The 22,300-nt window shown below is 39.8% G+C and overlaps 1 protein-coding gene across 1 annotated transcript in view; it reads right to left on the bottom strand.

The window, feature by feature from the left end:
* Window positions 1–3,307: 3,307 nt before the first annotated feature.
* LOC114570246 (lipopolysaccharide-binding protein-like) overlaps window positions 3,308–22,300 on the bottom strand; it is a 29,470-nt gene continuing 10,477 nt past the window's right edge. The window contains exons 7-10 of the mRNA XM_028600491.1: window positions 5,257–5,466; window positions 5,010–5,057; window positions 4,769–4,882; window positions 3,308–3,379 (exon numbers count right to left, since the gene is read on the bottom strand). Of these exons, the coding sequence (XP_028456292.1) occupies window positions 3,308–3,379; window positions 4,769–4,882; window positions 5,010–5,057; window positions 5,257–5,466 (444 nt within the window). The remainder of the gene's footprint in view (window positions 3,380–4,768; window positions 4,883–5,009; window positions 5,058–5,256; window positions 5,467–22,300) is intronic.

Below are 22,300 nucleotides of genomic sequence, written 5' to 3'. Positions count from 1 at the left end.
AGAGTGCCTTTGTGCCTCTTAACAGACACAAAATGTAATTAAAATGTCTGTGCAACATGAACAGGGCCCTTACGTGACAACAAGATGCGTTTTCAACTCAGACATTGTTTAAATTCACCTACCCTGTCTCTCTCCTAGCTGCTAGCTTCCGTCCGTGTTCAGTGTGTTCAATCAGGCTCTGTCATAATCATCACGCAGCAGTTCTGTGTGTATTTGTAGCTCATCCATTTTGTGTGTGATCGATCTGGTGTTGGTGAGTAGGAGGCTTGGCAGCGTTGATTTGTGTGGTAGTTCCCTTAGCTGCGCTAGCAGGCCTGACCGATCTGCACACTGTTTACCTTTTCCTGCTACACCGGGACTTCAGCGCAAGACTACAGCTAGCCTTCTCTTACGCTATCACTGTGCAAGACACAGACATCATTTGGCCCATTTCCATGCAGTTACATAGTCACTGATATGGCCATAACCACTATAGTGCTCAATTACCTGGAGGACAGGGCACTCACTGGATTGTTTTCGGGAGCGGGAGGCGACGAAGGCGGGGAAAAATCAGAAGTAAGTATGCCAGTCGAGCCTGCTACCACGGCTAAGGGAACTACCACACAAATCAACGCTGCCAAGCTTCCTACTCACCAACACCAGATCGATCACACACAAAATGGATGAGTTACAAATACACACGGAACTGCTGCGTGATGAATTTCACTGCAGCCTGGCTGAAAACACACTTATCACAGACGGCAGCTAGCAGCTAACAGGGCAAGCTAGCTGGATAGAGACAGGGTAGGTGAATTTAAACAATGTCCAAGTTAAAAACCATCTTGTTGTCACGTAAGGGCCCTGTTCATGTCGCACAGACATTTTAATAATGCCCCGACAACTGCCGTTTTAGCTCAGTGGAAGCTCGTACACGTAGCTGCAGCTTCTCCGTGATGCACCGATTCGGGTCAGGTTTTCTTCAATCGAAAGTACACGCATATTTATAGCGACCAAGATTAACGTAAAAATTGGCCAGAATTCTCCTTTAACTTGTGATGTGTTGTACGAGTTGTTTCGGTGCTTGAAATGAGTTCACAAAGTTGTGTAATATATGATAAAAATAGTAAATAAATGTCTGAAATGATATTTTGTGATATGGCTTTTTGAGTCTGAGTTTTGTCAAACATTGTTTGTCCTGTGTTTGTTTCTACTACGGCCACCAGAGGGCGCCGCCACTAGAAACCTAAATATACAATACAGGCCAAAAGTTTGGACACACATTCCCATTCAATGTGTTTCCTTTTTATTTTCAGGACTATTTACATTGTATATTCTCACTGAAGGCATCAAAACTATGAATGAACACATATGGAATTATGTACTTAACAAAAAAGTGTGAAATAACTGAAAACATGTCTTATATTTTAGATTCCTCAAAGTAGCCACCCTTTGCTTTTTTATTAATAAGGGACAAAATTCCACTAATGAACCCTGACAAAGCACAGCTGTGAAGGTAAAACCATTTCAGGTGACTACCTCATGAAGCTCATTGAGAGAACACCAAGGGTTTGCAGAGTTATCAAAAAAAGCAAAGGGTGGCTACTTTGAAGAATCTAAAATATAAGACATGTTTTCAGTTATTTCACACTTTTTTGTTAAGTACATAATTCCATATGTGTTCATTCATAGTTTTGATGCCTTCAGTAAGAATCTACAATGTAAATAGTCATGAAAATAAAGAAACACATTGAATGAGAAGGTGTGTCCAAACTTTATAACACAGTGCAGTATCATAGTGTAGTATGTAGTATAATGAAGTTTTACAGGAACACTCACATCATGATAGTCGATCTTTGTCTGAGTCAAGTCCAGCCCATCAGGGAGAGGAATCTGGATTCCTTCTCCTTCATTAAACCAGTCTACACACACACACACACACACGCGCACACACACACACACACACACACACACACACACTTTTAAATTAACTTTTTCGATCACCAGTAGTAGCTCACCAGCTAGTAGATTTTCAAAGTTACGCGCCAATCAGATTCTCCACTAGCCAAAATAAACCCACTGAATCCTTTTAAACATCCAGGTTTCTTGACATTGTTGGGATATACATTAACATGTTAAACATATAAACATTTACTTTCAAAACCATCATGTTATAACAATACATCAAAGGTAAACAGAAGATACAGATCATTAAAATCTCCTCTTCAGAGTCTAACAGTTCCTGCTGCTGGTTTGTTGCATACAAACTCTTCATTGTCCCCTGTGCAGCCTTCCTCTTTTTGTTTCTTAACTCCCAAAAAATATCTTTCTTTGTTTTGTTTTGCTCCTAACTAACTAACTAACTAACTAACTAACTAACTAACTAACTAACTATCTTTACTACTTCATTTCAGCTCCTCTAGTTTGTTTTGCACCGCTCTGTCTCAGCGTGGCTCGTAATCGCTACCACACACGTAGCCAATGGTCGTATGACACGTCACCACATGGTGTTGCCAGATAAAGATTACGTTTCCAGTCCAAACAAACACACAAAACTGCCCAAAACTTCACAATGTCACCAAACCAAAGTTTATTTTTACCCTCAGGGTTGGCTGGTGTTAATTTAAAGTCCTGCACACACACACACACACACACACACACACGTGTATAGTATCACCTTTAAATGAGTTTAAGGTATTGGTACTTACTCTCAATATATGATTTAATCTTCCCTCTAATTTTGGACTTAGCAATTGCTGCCTGCACAGAAACAACACACACACGTACAATAATTACTGGTTTTATTACTCTGTCCCTGGTGGTGAAACTATGGGGTTCCATTTGGGCCAAAATTGTCATGTGACCAAACATTTGTCTATGTCTGTTCAAATGTTTAACTGGACTTCTGTCGTCTTGTTGCACTTCCTGTCCTGCCGCTGCAGCAGAGGGTGCCAATCGGAACCGCAAATTATTAATATTATTATTATTATTATTTTTGGAGGACGACTAGTGGCGCCTCTCCAGCAAGGGATGTCCTAGGCGCCCGCATATTTGGCCTATGCCAAGGACCAGCCCTGTGGACAGTGAGCATGAGACGTAACTTTGGCCCAAACAGAACCCCTAGTGGATAGAAGAGTAAACACAGAGACGCTTTCTTACCGCAGCTTTTCCTAGTCTGGTTCCAGGTTTGGCTTCACACCTGAAAAAGTTTTAGTGACAGACACACACACGCAGACACACACACACACATGCACACACACACACACACACACAGAGTGAGTACTCATAAAATACTACACTGTCCAATATGATGTGATAAATGTGAGTGTGTTTACTTGGGGCTTAGATACTGAAGAATCAGACGGTGTCCATTCAAATCGACCTTTATCCCAAACTTACACTCCTGGGGGAGACAGACAGTTTGATTTTTAAAGAGTGTGAATGTCAAGTCAGCTTTATTTTTATTTATACAGCACATTTCAGCAACAGGGCAATTCAAAGTGCTTTACATAAAACATTAAAAAGCAGTTAGAAATGAAAATAAAATGTTCACAGTTTTTTCACATTGCAGTACAATAAATTAAAGAAATGCAACATCAAAAAGATAGGCGTTCAGCCTTGATTTAAAAGAACTGAGAGTTGCGTTTGTTCCAGATATGTTGAGCATAAAAACGGAACGCTGTCCCAGACGACCTGAGAGGTCTGGGTGGTACATAGTTTACTGCAGATCAGAAATGTATTTTGGCCCTAAACCGTGATTTATAAACCAGTAAAAGTATTTTAAAATCTATTTTTTGAGGCACTGGAAGCCAGTATAAAGACATAAGAACTGGAGTGATGTGATGTGAGGACTCGAGCAGCAGCATTCTGAATCAGCTGCAGCTGTCTGATTGAGTTTTTAGGGAGACCTGTAAAGACACCGTTACAGTAGTCAAGTCTACTGAAGATAAAAGCATGGATAAGTTTTTCCAGATCCTGCTGAGACATAAGTCCTTTAACCCTTGATATATTTTTAAGGTGATAATAGGCTGACTTTGTAATTGTCTTAATGTGGCTGTAATGTTTAGATTTCTGGCTTTGTCTGTTTTTAACATTGTCGTTTGAAGCTGAGTGTTGACTTTTAATCGTTCCTCTTTTGGTCCAAAAACAACCACCTCCGTTTTTTCTTCATTTAATTTAAGAAAATTCTGGCACATCCAGTCATTAATTTGTTCAATGCACTTAGTCAATTTTTGTACTGGATTATGGCATCCAGGCATTATGGTTATGTAAATTGTGTGTCTGTGTCATCTGCGTAACTATGGTAACTAATCTTGTTGTTTTCCATAATCTGAGCCATAATCTTCAAAGTAGCCACCCTTTGCTTTTTTTGATAACTCTGCAAACCCTTGGTGTTCTCTCAATGAGCTTCATGAGGTAGTCACCTGAAATGGTTTTACCTTCACAGGTGTGCTTTGTCAGGGTTCATTAGTGGAATTATTTCTCTTATTAATAAAAAAGCAAAGGGTGTGAAGAATCTAAAAATAAGACATGTTTTCAGTTATTTCACACTTTTTGTTAAGTACATAATTCCATATGTGTTCATTCATAGTTTTGACGCCTTCAGTGAGAATCTACAATGTAAATAGTCATGAAAATAAAAAGGAAACACATTGAATGGGAATGTGTGTCCAAACTTTTGGCCTGTACTGTGTGTGTATATATATATATATATATATATATATATATATATATATATATATATATATAAAATACTGTGATACTGTTCCTGGTTGTGTGTAAGTGTGCTCACCACGGGAAGATCTGGTTTGTCTAGAGATTGGGCGATGGCCTCCACCTTGACAGATACTCCATCCTTGTTGATTTTGATGACTGGCACCCCAGTGAGCTGAACTTCAACAGGACCCTTCAGTTGTTATAAAGACGGCATCATGAAGAGACACAAAATAATGTGTTCAAATATGGATTATTGGAGACCAACTGAAACATATTCATACTTTATTATAGAAACGGTTTGTGGTGTTTCTGCTCACCTCAGACAATCCCACTTTGTTCAGAAAGAATTTAGCAACAGAATTAACCTGTTAGGGGAGAAGAGAGGAGGTGGTGAGAGGAGGAGCATCTTTCTTCTCCGATATCTCCCTAACCGGTCTGTCTATCTCATTGATCAGTACCGTTGTTTCACCGCTGCTGCCTGCAGTATTCTCCCTTAATACTGACAGTCACTTAGACACAAAGTTACCTTTAAGGAGGTGTCAGGTGTTTTTCAGCTGGTCTTACCTGTGGAACGGTCAGTTCAAAAGGCCCGTGGTCGTAGAGCGCCTGTCCGGCGCTTTTAAACAGGTCTTCAGAGACGCCAACGTAAGCCATCCGGTTACTATCTTTATCTGTGAACACCGGCACTACACCTGCTGCTGGTAAAGCAGAGCTTCTACTACCGTCGTCATTGTGGTTACCATGGTCACCGTGGTCATCGTAGTACACCACACCCTGAAACACAGACAAGACATGATTTCATAATCCCCGCATTTTCATTGCAAAAAAGTCACATATATATCTTAGAAGAAAGTTGAAAAATGTTGTGTTTACTTCACACAAGAGCAGCCTGCCCTCCCCTGTTGTCATGGGAACATTCTGAAGTGACGTAATTACGCGACGTGAACATCATCGAAAAGCAGGGTGTTGGGGGAATCAATTTTTTTTCTCTTTTTCATCAAACCGCAGTTTTTGCAAGGTCCCGCAATTTCATCGCATAAATATCCCGCATATTCCATCGCATGTTTTAAGAAAACCTTGCACACTGAGTCCGATGCGTATTACAGTTTTTCTTAATGGCTTTGTAGCAGCAGTCAACTCAAACTCCACATTTTTCAAAACAGTTAGCATACAGGCCGAAACAGTGGCACTCATGGTCAAAATGACACATTTTGATTGCAAAAGACTCTAACTGTGCCAAAACATTTCAAATATGCAACAAAAGCAAATTTTGCCATCAAACAACACAACTTGCAAACAAGTGTATGAGCTCTTCCAATCAACCATTACACAGTGGACAACAAAATACAGAATACAGCACTCAGTGTGAATCAGTGCACCATTGCTTGTCATGTTTTGCTAGCTTGCATGTATGGTCAATACACCATGCTGTCCTTTTGTCTGTATGGACAGTTTTCAACTTTACATAACTTAAACTTTTACTAGTGTCTATGTATCGTTAAGTATTGATTATTCTATTTTTGATATATTGTGTTGCCTATTGTACTTGAATCGATATAGAATTTGCACTGACGCTATCTTGCACTATGATACCATTGCACCTTTCTGCATTTTTTCCATACCGCTCCTTTAAACATGCTACAACCAAACTTTACTGTAAGGGCACACTATTGATATCTTTCTTTGTATTTATGTAGTATGTGTGCTTGGATGTCATATGTCATATGTGGATGTATGTTGTGTATAAGCTATTGGACACCTTAATTTCCTTCTAGATAAATAAAGTATCTCTACACACTAAAAACTCCTGGGTTAAAAAGGGACCAACTAATTTCTGGGTTATTTCAACCCAGAAAATTGGGTTATTCTTTTTGACCCAACTTCTGGGTTAAATATTTGACCCAAATCTTGGGTTAAAATAACCCAACACTGTAGTTACAGTTTTTCTTGATTGCTTTGACCTGCTTAAAGAAACTGGGATCCACTTGGTTTTCATCATCACTGTCTCAGCAGAGCAGAAGACACCTCTTGCAAATGTGTTAACCCTTTCTCATTGGATTGACACATTTTCCCCACGCTTTTGCAGAACAGTTAACACGGATGTCATTCAAGCAGTCCAAACTCCATTGTTTTACCTATGGTAACCAAACAGAAACCATCTTTTCCTAACTATTAGAAACTACCTACATCAGTATGAAATCACTGAAGCACCTGTTTGACACTCCCACACACAAATCTTCAATTAGCAATCAGTCAGCAGGGTTAGGCCATGTGGCCCCATAGATCAGTGTGCAGGGTTAGGCCATGTGGCCCCATAGATCAGTGTGCAGGGTTAGGCCATGTGGTCCCATAGATCAGTCTGCAGGGTTAGGCCATGTGGCCCCATAAATCAGTGTGCAGGGTTAGGCCATGTGGTCCCATCGTCAAGACAGAAGAGACTGAGTATCAATAGTGGCTATTTCTTATACTCTACAGTAATAGATGTTTATACTTTACTGCAATATATTTTATTTTTATTTTCTTAATTTCTTATACTCTAATAGATTTTATTTTGGTTTACATGTATTTTGTGTAATATTTACAGTATTTCAGTTTTCAGCCACAGTTTGAAAATAAGAATCAATGGAATCAATAAAATTTGCATCAAAGCATTTCTGATTCTGGATCCAATTCTGTGCAAGAAGGCAAATTTGACAACAAATGGCACTGGCATGAAAGCTCCGTACAGTAATAGGCTACAATGACAAGCAATGGTTCACTGATTCACACTGAGTGCTGTATTATGTATTTTGTTGTCCACTGTGTAATGGTTGATTGGAATAGCTCATACACTTGTTTGCAAGTTGTGTTGTTTGAATGCAAAATTTGCTTTTGTTGCATATTTTAAATGTTTTGGCACCGTTAGAGCCTTTTGCAAACAAAATGTTTCATTTTGACCATGAGTGCCACTGTTTTGGCCTGTGTGTTAACTGTTTTGAAAATGTGGAGTTTGAGTTGACTGCTGTATCAAAGCAATCAAGAAAAACTGTAATATAACCCAACTTCTGGGTTAAATACCTGACCCAAATGTTTCGTTAAAATAACCCAACTTCTGGGTCAAAAGAACAACCCAATTTTCTGGGTTGAAATAACCCAGAAATTAGTTGGTCCCTTTTTAACCCAGGAGTTGGGTCAAAAATAACCTAACTTGGGTTATTATGCCAGTATGCCTTATTTCAGAAAATAAAACATTTTTACATTATATTACACACTTTAAGCACTTTTACATTTGTATTGCATTAAATTAAATTCTATATAAAAAGTAAAGAAACACACACTTCCCAATGAGCATTTGATGTCAATTTAACATCAATATGACATCAAACATTGACGTCAAAATGTATTGACATATTTTGATATGATTTCAATGTCAAGCATCACTCAATTTCAACCTAAATGTACAATGACTGACAACATACACATAGATATATGTGCAAAGTATTTAATTCATGTAAAACTTAGACATTAGAACATTCATCATGTATCATTTATTGAAGTGGTGCAGTGGTTTCAAAATGTATCAATGTACAAAATCTCAATTCCTGTAGGGCATGGCTAATGTACATAATGTTTGTTTTTCTCCCATAGAAACCATAGATTTTTTTTGTGTGCATTAATATCACTATGCATCTTATCTTAATGCTATAAAATGCCCCCCTCCACTCCCTTGTGAATCTATGCCTGTGTACCTTTTAGTCTGGGTTACACAAGGATGGCAATATCCCGACCCGTCATAAATGGTCCTGAAATGTCGGTAAGAACCCATAGTAATGGAATATCCATGTTTAATTCATAAAACGTTTGGTGTACTGTATAATCCAGCTCATACAAAAGCAAAGTATTAAAAACAAAACTTATTTTCCAGTGTGCCTGAAGACATTTCCCACCACACAAGTTAGGTTGAAGCACACTGGCGTGTTCACGAGACTTCTCAGGCCTTCTCTGGTGTCTGTTGAGGAAACACAAACACAAAACACAGAGTGAGGTCTGGTGTAACAGACATAAATGGCCTGAGTCTTTAAAGTACATATCTTAGAGTTTTACTTACATTTTGCAGCCTTGCCATAAACTCCCTCTCCTCCTCCATGTCCTGAGGTCCCTGACTCCTGGTAGGGGACAGGGGTTTTGTCTTGGAACTGGAGGAGGACTCCATCATCCTCTTTGACTGGACCACGTTCAGGCTGAGGGCGTAGAAGCAGCGGTGGCCACGTTGTGGCACATAAAGGTGACCACCATCTTCTGCTGCCCGACAGAAGCTTGTTCTTGACCTTAAAACAGTAGAAGAGAAAAGATTGCTACGGTTAGTTAAGCCAGCAGAGTTTTAATGAAATCCAGCATGAACAGATAAGTGACTGAGGAGAACTTACATAAGCAGACACAGCAGTCCTCAGGTCAAGTGAAGTTGGGGGACCCTTTAAGGCGGATCTCCGCCCACGCTACCTGCAGGTGGTGCAAGAAGTTTTAGCATGGGCCCTTCCCAGCCGTGAAGAAAACCAGCTGGTTCGGTCGCTTGCTGGCCACCCGCAGCTGCAGCCACCTCTCCAGCCATCGAAACTCGTCAGTCTCTAAGAACATTTGGGCCACCCCAAAGGACTTGTTAGTCTTGTGTTCCCTGATCTGCAATAAACAGAAAATGGACGGGCTCTTTCAGAGGAAACATTAACAAAAACAACAGACTCACAAGCAGTGACAACAGGACAGAGAGATGTTTATACTTACAGTGATCACAAAACCCTCATCCCCAGGCTTGTGCGCCTCTGCGGCCTCTTTGACCTCGCAAACCCGGAGGTTACCGAGTACCCCCGGGCAATGATCGTAATGGAGGCTGTGAAAGCCGCAAAGTAGCCGTAAAAACGGTACCGCAGCAACGGTGTGTGGTTCTCCTCCAGGGCGTCTGAAAGGAGAGAAGAAAAAGTATTTCAGCACACGAAGGGGAAGAAACATACACAAACAAGGACACATCACTATGCACGGCAGGCTTCTGTTGGAGATGGACTATTTTCACTATTTTGGAAAGAGGGATGCACACTACCCAGCAGCTCTGGGATCCTCAGTGTGGCCCCCTCCTGACACCGCTTCAGGTCCTCGCAGGATATTATCCTGGCCTTCTTGTGGCTCTTCACTGCCAGCTGGTGCAGGACAACGTTCCTGGTTGTGTCTGTGATGCACTTTGTGACGGGGCGCAGCACGCTCACCACATCCATCGCAGTCAGGTGAGACTGGGCAGGCAGGGTTTCCCGAAAGTATTTGAGGAACTGCTGTATGGTTCTCAGGTAGAAATGTGCCGTTGTGATGGTCTTGCCTGGGGACTGGAGGTGGGCTGTGTATCTGCAGAAACATAGGCTTTGAGTTAGTCACTGTTCACATCGGGTGTGTATCATAACCAATGCACACAATAATTAACATGGAAAGTCACACTTACTTTTGGATGCCATCAATGTTCCTTAAAATGGCAAACTGAACAATTCAGTCTGTCCCTTTGCCAGGTAAAATATAAAAGACCTGACCCTCGACACATTGGACTGTGTATTTTCCTGTCCTTGTGGTACCGCTGGTAGTCCTGGAAAATAATTGTCTTAATGTCGGTAAAAAGGAAGAAGTCTCATGTTGTTAAAATGTATTACACTATTCACCTGTAAAATGTATGGAACTTACATAACGTTACACCAAACTTTCAAGTTTCCTTCCTCTCTATATTTCTAAGGTTTTTACATTAGGGATTAGTTCATATATCATTCAAAGCCTGATTTATGTAAAAGGTTATACCTTAAAAAACAATAGATTTTTTTTCTTGGCTGTCCAAATTTCCCTCCTTTAAAAACGAGTTTAAACTACTCTACAAATTTGTTCTGTATATTCATCCTTAAAAATAAATGTACAGAAAACTTCCAGGGAGTTGTGTATAAATCAGAGGTACACCACAGCCCCGGGTGGGAACCGGCGATTTGTCAGCATTACATTTTAGCATTTTTTATTTAAACTAAATAAAAAATGCTATAAGAACTACATAAAGTACTTAATACATAACTTTTAGTAACATTAACAAACAATTAAAAATACATCCAACATGGAAACGTGAGCATTCAAAATAGGCTACGTGATAGCTGAATACAAATTTCCCTCCTTTTTCTGCATGTTCACTTTTCAGCAAGAAAATATCCAATAATAATAATGTCCGTACATTTCTAACAGTCGGTGGATTAGCTATCGTTAGTAACGTTTTATTCATAAACATCTTCTTAAACCGACCTAAATCAATGTTATCTACGTTTTAGCGTGCTAACATGTGTGGTAGCATTAACCTAGCTAGCCAGCCAATGTAGCATACAGTGACTCAGATACATCTTAATAAAAAAGAAAACCGATAACTTACTTACTTAGATAACGTTAATTTGAATGTGCAAACAGACATAGCGCTAGATAGATAGTTAACAACGATACAGCATTGACATGTCTCCATTAACGACTCTTTTGAAATAACGTAAATGTCAGTTACTCTTCAGTTACTCAGCTAGCTAGCTAGCTAGTTAAGTTAGCTAATGGAACATAAGATCGTTTATTTTAGAAGCACGGTTTAAACAAGCACATTTTCTGCAACAAACTATCAGTAAGATGAAAATACTTACCTCGCCTCCCTGCCCCAGGGGCCAAAGTGTCGTTTAGAGGAGAAAATATGATGGTCCGATGTCAAGACAACTAACCGAAAAATACATTGTAGAGAGAGAGAGCGAGAGAGAGAGAAAGCCAGCCTATAACCCAAACATGGGTTACTCTTTGAAAAATAACCCAGAAACCCAAACAACCCAGGCAATGGGTCAAAATATTAGCCCTAAAACCCAGAAAATGGGTTACTCTCTGAAATAATAACCCATAATTTTAACCCAACACAAATAACCCAGAAACTGGGTTGACAAAATTACCCAGGAGTTTTTAGTGTGTACCTATCTATCTCTATTGTAGCCTATTTCTGTACGGAGCTTTCATGCCAGAGCCATTTGTTGTCAAATGTGCCTTTTTGCAAATAATTGGATCCAGAATCAGAAATGCTTTGATGCAAATTTGATTGATTCCATTGATTCTTATTTTCAAACTGTGGCTAAAAACTGAAATACTGTAAATATTATACAAAATACATATAAACCAAAATGAAATCTATGAGAGTATGAGAAATTAAGAAAATAAATTAAAATCTATTACAGTAAAGTATAAACATCTATTACTGTAGAGTATAAGAAATAGCCTCTATTGCTACCCAGTCTCTTGTGTCTTGACAATGGGGCCACATGGTCTAACCCTGCACACTGATCTATGGGGCCACATGGTCTAACCCTGCACACTGATCTATGGGGCCACATGGTCTAACCCTGCACACTGATCTATGGGGCCACATGGTCTAACCCTGCAGACTGATCTATGGGGCCACATTGTCTAACCCTGCACACTGATCTATGGGGCCACATGGTCTAACCCTGCAGACTGATCTATGGGGCCACATTGTCTAACCCTGCACACTGATCTATGGGGCCACATGGTCTAACCCTGCAGACTGATCTATGGGGCCACATGGTCTAACCCTGCAGACTGATTGCTAATTGAAGATTTGTGTGTAGGAGTGTCAAACATACTGATGTAGGTAGTTTCTACTAGTTAGGAACAGATGCTTTCTGTTTGGTAACAGAGTTTGGACTGCTTGAATGACATCCGTGTTAACTGTTCTGCAAAAGCGTGGGGGAAATGTGTCAATCCAATGAGAAAGGGTTAACACATTTGCAAGAGGTGTCTTCTGCTCTGCTGAGACAGTGATGATGAAGACCAAGTAGATCCCAGTTTCTTTAAGCAGGTCAAAGCAATCAAGATCTGAAGAAGAAAAACTGTAATTAATCCATTCATCCCATTACAAAATGGATTCTTCAAGCAGTGAAGATGATTGTGTTGTATTTTCCCTGCTTGAAAAGAAAATACTGGAGTAAGCAGAGAGCGGCGAGAGTTCCACCTCCTGATCAAGGAGCTGCGGGATTATCCCGATCAACTTAAAGTTCACTTCAGGATGTCAGCGATACTGGAGCCACATATAAAAAAGAAGAACACCAATTTCCACTAAGCAATTGATCCTGAACAGATGCACACACACACACACACACACACACACACACACACACACACACACACACACACACAGTGTCGGAAAACATTCTTATTTTGTGCTATAGCCTAATTATATTTTGTATAATTTTAGGTATCTGAGCACGGGCGACTCATTCACTACCATGGCCAGCAGTATTAGGTTGGGCATCAGCAGCGTAGGGAAGATTGAGAGGGAGACCTGTGACCAGATCTGGTTCAACTTACAGTTTTTCACGATCGCTATGACAAATTTTTCAATACTTTAAACAACTTTCCTAAACCAACACACCTACAACACACAATTGGCAAAACAGTTAATTTCATGCTCCAAATCATACATTGTAAACTAAACTCCAACACTGATTTTCAAAATACAATATTTCACTAACACAATACACTATGTCTACCAAAACAATGCAATCATGTCTCAAAATCAAATAATTCTTCCAATACACTAACACTCGCTATGACACTTTTTTCACTACTTTTAACAACTTTCCTAAACTCTTAACACATTTAGCACAACATCTGTCTGTGTAGGCTATACAGTTAACACATTTATTGTTGCTTTGCATTTTACCTGCCAAGCTACGTGCACGCATGTAGCTTGGCAGGTGCTGCGTGTTGTTTGTGCTGTTTGTCTAAACCATCAAAGACCAAACTTTCACTACATCACTGGATCAATTCAATTCAATTCAATTCAATTTTATTTATAGTATCAAATCATAACAAGAGTTATCTCAAGACACTTTACAGATAGAGTAGGTCCAGACCACACTCTATAATTTACAAAGCCCCAACAATTCCAACAATTACAGTAATTCCCTCAAGAGCAAGCAGTGCGACAGTGGCGAGGAAAAACTCCCTCTTGGGAAGAAACCTCGGACAGACCCAGGCTCTTGGTAGGCGGTGTCTGACGGGCCGGTTGGGGGTGTGATGAACAGTGGCAATAATAGTCACATTAATAATGGAACAGTGACTGGATGTAGCGGGAAGCTGCAGGGTTCAGCAGGAAGCAGCAGGGTTCATGCAGGGTTCAGCAGGAGGCAGCAGGGTTCAGCAGGAAGCAGCAGGGTTCAGCAGGAAGCAGCATGACATTGCAGGGCACCGCTGAGCTCGGCAGGGAGTGCAGCAGGACCACGGCGACAGCTGGAACCAGGATCTTGGTGCCAACGTTCTCCAAGGAAATACGCTGGGGGAAAAAACATAAGGACTCCGGGGAGTAAACTCCCCAGAAGCTAGGATTAGTAACAAGCATTTCTGGGACTGGATACACACAAATAGTAATAGTAAAAGTAATAGAAAGGGAGAGGAGAGAGCAGCTCAGTGTGTCAAAGGAAGGAAGGAAGTCCCCCGGCAGTCTAGAACTATAACAGCGTAACTATAACAGCGTAACTAAGAGAGACAGGTCATAAGGAGAGGTAGCTTTTTCAGGCTTAGAACTCTCCCCCTGCCGGATCGGGCTTGGCTGGCCTGTCTCCCTCTACTTTGTTATGTATTATTAGTCTAACAATTATGAAGAGAAGCAGGTGGGCCAGTTAGGTGAACACTGCAACTCCTCACTCCCTAACTATAAGCTTTATCAAATAGAAGAGTTTTAAGTTCATTCTTGAAAGCGATTACAGTTTCTGCCCCCCGAACCCAGATCGGGAGCTGGTTCCATAGGAGAGGAGCCTGATAACTGAAGGCTCTTGCTCCCATTCTACTTTTAGAGACTCTAGGTACCACCAGTAACTCTGCATTCTGGGAGCGCAGTGCTCTAGTGGGACAATAAGGTATTAGGAGCTCTTCTAGATATGATGGTGCTAGACCATTTAGAGCTTTGTAGGTCAATAGAAGGATTTTAAACTCAATCCTGGATTCAACAGGAAGCCAGTGCAGAGAAGCTAATACAGGAGAAATATGATCTCTTCTCTTAGTTCTTGTGAGAACACGCGCTGCAGCATTCTGGATCAGCTGGAGAGTCTTAAGGGACTTATTTGAGCAACCAGACAGTAGGGAGTTACAATAGTCCAGCCTGGAAGTAACAAATGCATGCACTAGTTTTTCAGCGTCGTTTTGAGACAGGATATTCCTAATTTTGGCAATGTTACGAAGATGAAAAAAGGCTGTTCTTGAGGTTTGTTTTAAATCATTTAGATCATAGTTCTATATGCTGTTGTTGCTGTCTGTGCAACATTGCTTTAAAAAAGAAAACACCTGTGTTGGCAGCAGCCAACACCTGCTGTATTCCAAACTCAACAACAATGGCTACTCAAAGGTGTCTTCTGCAGTGCGTGAAATGACACCTAACCCACGCCATGGGCTCGTTCAACTCCCCATACTACTACTTCTTGCTGGTGATTTAGAACGCAATCCCGGACCGCAACCAACAGTGAAAACACAACCCGGCGTCTTTCAAAATGCCCTGTTTGCAACTCTCCTCAACAACTTGCTCGTAGCCAATGCTGGGCCCGGACTACCGCTGCCTTACACTCCCCTGGCGCTGCCAGGGCAGCCTCCGTTCGGTACTCGATCAATGGCCTATTTCCACTCACCCGCTGTGATGCCGTGGATGTCGGTCGCTCGGATGGGGGCCTTTGTTGGCGGTGGTTTAGCGGGGTTCGCTCGGATGGCGCCGTTGGTAGCCATTGGCCCTGGGCTGCGGACTGGGTTGGCGTTGGCCGCTGGCTCGGAGCGTCTGCGGCAGAGGGCTGTGTCGAGCCCGACGGACTTCAGCAGCAGTGTTAAGCAGGTCATCTCATTACAAGAGCGGAATACTAACATCTCCAGTGGTGAGTCCCCAACCATACCGGACCGTCATGATGTAGGCCTAACATTGACTATGCCTTCAATCAGATCTAGGAATCCCGTGATGAAAAAACACCGCAGCGCAAAGTTTTTCCAAACGCTGAATCAGGCTCGAATTGTGTGGGACCCTCGATGCAAAGCTAAAGGGTTGTTTGGTGGGCATCTAAATATTCGGAGTATGGCAAACAAACGCGAACAACTGGAAAACTTGCTTGTAAATTCTAATATTGATTTTCTTGGACTGACAGAGACTTGGTTAACTCGTTCCTCCCCGGAGGCCCTTATTGTCATGCCAGGATATGATGTTTTTAGGAAAGAGAGATCATGGGAGGGGAGGGGGAGTTTTATTATACATAAAAAGTACTATCAAATGTAAACAAATTGAATGGCATAGGGAATCTAATATTGAATGTGTTGGTGTCAATATTTCACTTGCAGCGGAAATGGCATTTACTTCAATCTGTCTATACCGAAAACCCTTAGCAAAGGTTGACTTTTATGATCAGTTAAAAAATCTACTTCATAATTTGGATTTTAACAAAGAGGTCATATTGATGGGGGACTTTAATGTCAATTGGAGTGATAAGGCTGGAAGGAAAAAGCTTAAAAACATTACAGACTATTTTAATCTTACACAACTAATTGAACAACCCACAAGAATAACTAATCGGTCTGAAACTAAAATAGATTTATTATTCACAAATAAACCAGAAAGAATTACTAAGACCTTTAATCTAATGACAGGGCTGTCTGATCACAATATCATTCTCTGTGCCAGAAAGCTAAAAAAACATTGTTTTCATTCCTCAGTCACACCCATATGTAAATTTGAATTGGTCCCAACTAGTCAACAGGAAAACCTTGGCGCAGCACTGAGAGAGATTGAATGGGACGGGGTCCTCTCTAAAGGAGACCTGGAGAGTGACTGTGACCAATTCACCTCAACAATTAAGAATGCTATAGGGCCCTACCTCAGAAAGCGGAGCCAAAAGAAAAGCAGGGATACATTGCCCTGGCTTAATGAAGAGTGAAGGAAACTTATGAAGGAAAGAGATCATTTACTGAAACAATCTTTAAAATCAGGTCTCACAACAGACCGACAAAAATTTACCTCATTAAGAAACAAAGTAATTAAAAGGCTGAGACAAGCTAAAGCCAAGTTTTTCATTGATACTATTAAAGAGGCAAGAGGAAATGGGAAGAAGATATGGCAAACCATCAACAAGCTGATTGGCAGAAAACAAAATCATAACAATAAAGAACTAGAGTTGAAAATTAACACTAAACTAGTCACAGATTCAACTATCATATCTACAGAATTAAATACTTTCTTTTTAAACTCTGTTCTTGAAATAACCCAACTTTTAAATTCACCTAGCTACTCTATTTGTACCATTAACTATGCACAGCCTATTTTTCACCTGCATCAAATAACTGAAACGGAAGTAGCAAATATCAGTGGCTTAAAAAATTCTAAGGCAATGGATATCTATGGCCTTGATACAAATTTTTTAAAAAGGCACAGAGATACCCTTATACAGCCTATTACACATTTGATAAATCAGTCCTTAATACAATCCATTGTGCCATCAGCATGGAAGTTGGCCGTGGTCACACCCATTTTTAAATCGGGTGAAAGATCAGATATGGCAAATTATCGGCCAATCAGTATTTTGCCTGTTGTCTCTAAAATAGCTGAAAAATAGGTGGGTAAATTACTGATTCAACATCTCAATAAAAGCAGTAATTCACTCCACCCAATGCAATTTGGGTTCAGGGCCCATCACTCGACAGAAACAGCTAACTGTTTGTTTTTGGAAAAGGTTAAAGGATACTTAGATAAGAGTTCTTATGTTGGTGCTGTCTTCTTAGACCTAAAGCAAGCTTTTGATACTGTTAATCACAAAGTTCTTTTATCTAAATTAACATATTTTAATTTTTCTGAGCAAGCCCTCAACTGGATAAAATCATATCTGTCCAGCAGAAAGCAATGTGTTCGTATTAATGATTCAAAGTCCCCACTGTGTGAATGTCCAGTAGGGGTCCCCCAAGGCTCAATACTTGGTCCAATCTTGTTTACACTGTATATACATGATTTACCAGAGGCATGTAAAAATGTTGATGTCCAGATGTATGCAGATGATGCTGTAATCTTTACACATGCTAAAAACTATCAAGAGATATCATCCACACTTACATCTGCTATGGTTCACATTGATGACTGGCTCACTAAGTCATGTCTCTACCTAAACACCAAAAAAACTGTTTGTATGGCGTTTACTAAACAAAACACATTCCAATGTGTTCCTTAGAGGACAGGAGCTTGATATTGTTAATGAATTCAAGTATTTAGGAGTCATGTATGACTCCACCCTAATGTTCAAAAATCATGTGAAAAAGGTGGCAAATAAAGTTAAATTTAACTGGCAGAATTTTAAACAAGTTAGGCCATTTCTTGACAACAATGCTGCCAAGTTGTTTCTGTATACTATGATCTTTTCACATATTGAGTATTGTTTTACTAACTGGTCACTAACTAGCATAACTACTCTTAAAAGCATTGAATCTCTATTTAAGAAAGCCATAAAAACTTTCGATAAAAAGGCATTGTCATTTCACTATTGCGATATCTTACAGAGACATACATTTTTAAGTTTTGAAAATTTTAAACATTTCAGGTATGCTTGTTTGATATATAAAGTGTTTTATGATCTTGCTCCCCCTCCGCTGCGTGACTTCATTCGGAGACTTGAAAGCGGAGGAAGTACACGGGCCTCTGTAAAAGGGGACTGTGTGATACCATTTAGACGCACCACTTTTGGACAAAACATATTGTCAATAATGGGAGGTAAACTCTGGAATAGTTTGCCTCTCATAATAAAAGAGTGTCCTACATTCAACACTTTTAAAACTCATTTAAAACAGTGGCTTCTAGAAAACCAGAGATGCACTAATTTTTAACAGTCACACATTTCATTATTCATACACTTCACTGGTAAATCGAATGCAGTATAGCGGTGGAAGAATAATGTCTCATGTATCATGCATTTTTGTTTTGTTTTGCTTGTTTGTTTTGTCTATGTCACTACCATGTGTACCTTTTAATGTAACGTAGTGAATGAGCGCTGTATGACTGCTGGTTCTTTTAGTCTTATGTTACCTGCCTAGGGACTGCAGATGGAAAGTAGTTATTTTAACTAATTCTGGCATATTTACATGGTGTTTTTATACAACTATGTTCATAAATATGCATGGTCCCTGTCAAATAAATCAAATAAATAAAAATAAATAAATAAATCAACACAAAGTTTAGGAGCGCAACACTACTGATTTAGTTTGAAGTTCCTGTGACGTGATGTTTACAGTCTACGGTTCAGACTCAGACACCGGAGCTCTGAAGCAGACTGCTTACAGCGCAGCTTCAGGTTATAATGGACGCGCTCAGCTGTCGACATGCTGCGGCAGATGTGTTGCGTTTGTCCTCCGTGTATTTCTGCAGTAGATTCGGTTTTCCACCTCCAATGTAGAGCAGTGTACAGCCCTATGGTACAGCCACTTCCCTAGCTAAACTCTTTGTCTCATTCAGAGACCCAAACGGGGCTCTGTGTCTGGTAGAAGGTCTATTCTACCGTATCAGCAGAGCAATCACGTATGCACAGCAGACTAATGGTGCAGGTAGCCGATAGATTATTTTCTGAAATATAGTGACTTTATTCTTGTAATAGCCTATTATAACTTTATTTTTCTCAAAATCATGACTCCTCTAAATCACAGAGAACACATATACTGTATTTTGAATGTGCACAAAGTTTTGGACATTGCTCAAACACATCTGAAATATTACAGTCCAGGGGTTTATAAATACATTAACAACAAAAGAGCAAAACAGGAGGGAAGAGTAAATGATGCCTAGGCTACATGTGTGCTGACTCAGATATAATTAGAAAAGTCCATCCAAAGGAGAATAAATAGTTTAAAGCAATACAGAATGCCTGAGAGCCTTACTTCAATATATTCCATTATGTTTTTATATTTGGATTGTAATCTATGTTTGTCTTTACATAAAGATATTTGCAGCATACATTGATTCAGAAAAAGGTAGAAATATGTGCATAAAAATTCACCAGAATGCAGGAAATGAAGTGTTTAATGCTCAAAATGTTCAATAAATTATTTTAATTATTTTAGTGTTATTGGAATAAATAACACTTCAAAAAATCTTTTTTAGAATGAGGAGCCTATGATCAAAATAATGAAGTTACTGTCTGTGTCTACGTCTGACCTGGGATGGCACATGTTCATGTTAAAAAGCGTGTGCGCGTGCACAAGCACTACGGTCACGTGCAAAGTGTCCCGGTTTCACCCTAACCGGTAGCCTATGTGCCATATAGCTACAGTATGTGGACCATTTTCTTCAAAAGGTTCCCTAAACAATTGAAACTTACTCATTTCCAAATAAGTACCTTCTAATTGTTACAAAAGTATACTTAGCAAAGACTTATTTTACCTTTTGCGAGTGCTTTTCTCCTCCGTGGTGGGTGTTCCTCCTGGCCGCTCTGCGTTCCCCTTACGTTAATCAGCCCACTTTTCATATTAACCAATCACGATGCAGCATGTGTAATTGACAGTGCTTTTGTCCTGATGCAGGTTCAAAGTTTAAATCTAAAATAAGCTTTTTGCGCTAAATTTGTTCAACCACAAAAGCGGAAGTGGATAAAGCTTGATATTGCTTTAACCAAAAATAGATAATTTATCGAGAGTAATCACATGTAATTATGAGCTTACTAGAAGTTCCTGTAAAGAGGACAGTAGTTGCATTTTGGGAAAGTTGATGTTTATTGATTTGTCCTCAATGCTTGGTAATTGTGTTTGCTGCACATCTCCCAACATACTTGAAAGGGACTGTTTTGAAGTCAAAGAGGAGGTCTTTTCTCAACAGAAGAGCCCATGATTATTGCAACTAGTTCAAATTTCCTATTGAAAATTAGAAGTCTAAGTTGATAGACAAACATGACATATTTGTATTGTGATGCCATACCTAAACAAATACTAGTGATCTTGCAGTGGTATTATTGTAGGCATATCTGTTGTCACAAATAAAAGGTCACTTTTGGGCCCTGTACCATAAGATAAAAACATCTGAATATACTACATTTACACCAGTTATGAGCCAGTTCTAAGATGTTGATCAATTTTGCTTTGATACAACTAAAATGCTGTCTTCTCCTTGTTTAAAATGACATACATGAAATTACATGAAAGTGATAATTTTATGAACTTGAAAGACACTTGGAGCTGAGTGATATTAATGTCAGACTAACTGGTTATCATCTTCGTTACCAATTAGCTGTTTTCCATGTCTATTTGTCCTATTCAAGAACAAGTAATACTGATATATTATTGATTTTGAAATATTGTTAAATTTGCTTTTGTCTGCATTATGTAGCCCCAATTTTCACCATTTCAATGTCATGGGAATTTGTTTTTTGTCATGGACAAGCATATAAATGTCATTACAATGGGCAAGTTGAGTTCATTTTTTTAATTTTTAAAGAAAACAATACATCTTGATGAGAATTCAGAGAGTGCTTGTGGGGAGCTCTTTGTTTGCTCTGTCTGAGTGCAGCATGAGATGCATGAATGACTAGGATGTGACTAGATTGAGTTTATAAAGAGAGCTCTCTGATATCTCTGCCTGAGATCAAAAAGAGCCACAAAACTTAAGAAAATCTGAGACTTATTTCAGAGTTTGATGAGATCTATTTTGAAACTCAAAAGGAGACTAATTTGAGATTTTGTGAGGCTTTTTCTCAGGAGAAAAACATGAGAAACACGAGAAATAAGCCATAATCTCGTTTTGGTCTCACACATACCTCATTGTTGTCTAGGAGAAGTGTATGAGACATTTTTGAGATAGTTTTCTTTTCCTCTGGGAATTGTATAGCCAACACAGACGGATGTTGTGCTGTGTTAAGAGTTTAGGAAAGTTGTTAAAAGTATTAAAAAAAGTGTCATAGCGATCGTGAAAAACTGTAATAGAATGATAGAGTTTAAAGGAACACGCCGACTTATTGGGACTTTAGCTTATTCATCGTAACCCCCAGAGTAAGACAAGTCCATACATACCCTTCTCATCTCCGTGCGTGTTGTAACGCTGTCTGACGGCTCCAGCATTAGCTTAGCCTAGCACAGATCCTGCAGGTAACTGGTTCCAACTAGCCTACTGCTCCCAATTATTGACAAAATAACTCCAACATGTTCCTATTTACATGTTGTGATTTGTAGAGTCACAGCGTGTACAAATAACAAGGTCACATGACACACAGCCATCTTCTAACAGTAAACAAACCAGGAACTATATTCTTAGACCGGCTTGCTGCGAGCATATCACTCCACCTAAGTACTATATTCTTCCGCCTGAGAATATAGTTCCTGGTTTGTTTACGGTTAGAAGACGGCTGTGTCTCATGTTACGTTGTTTTTAGTACACGCTGTGACTCTACAAATCACAACATGTAAATAGGAACATGGTGTTATTTTGTCACTTATTGGGAGCAGTAGGATTACTGGAACCATTCACCTGCATGTTCTGTGCTGGCCTGATGCCGCTGGAGCCGTCAGACAGCATTACAGCACACACTGAGATGAGAAGGGT

Source organism: Perca flavescens, chromosome 15 (genome assembly GCF_004354835.1).
Source record: "Perca flavescens isolate YP-PL-M2 chromosome 15, PFLA_1.0, whole genome shotgun sequence".
In the NCBI taxonomy this organism is placed as follows: Eukaryota; Metazoa; Chordata; class Actinopteri; order Perciformes; family Percidae; genus Perca; species Perca flavescens.
This window is presented reverse-complemented; position numbering and strand designations above follow the sequence as displayed.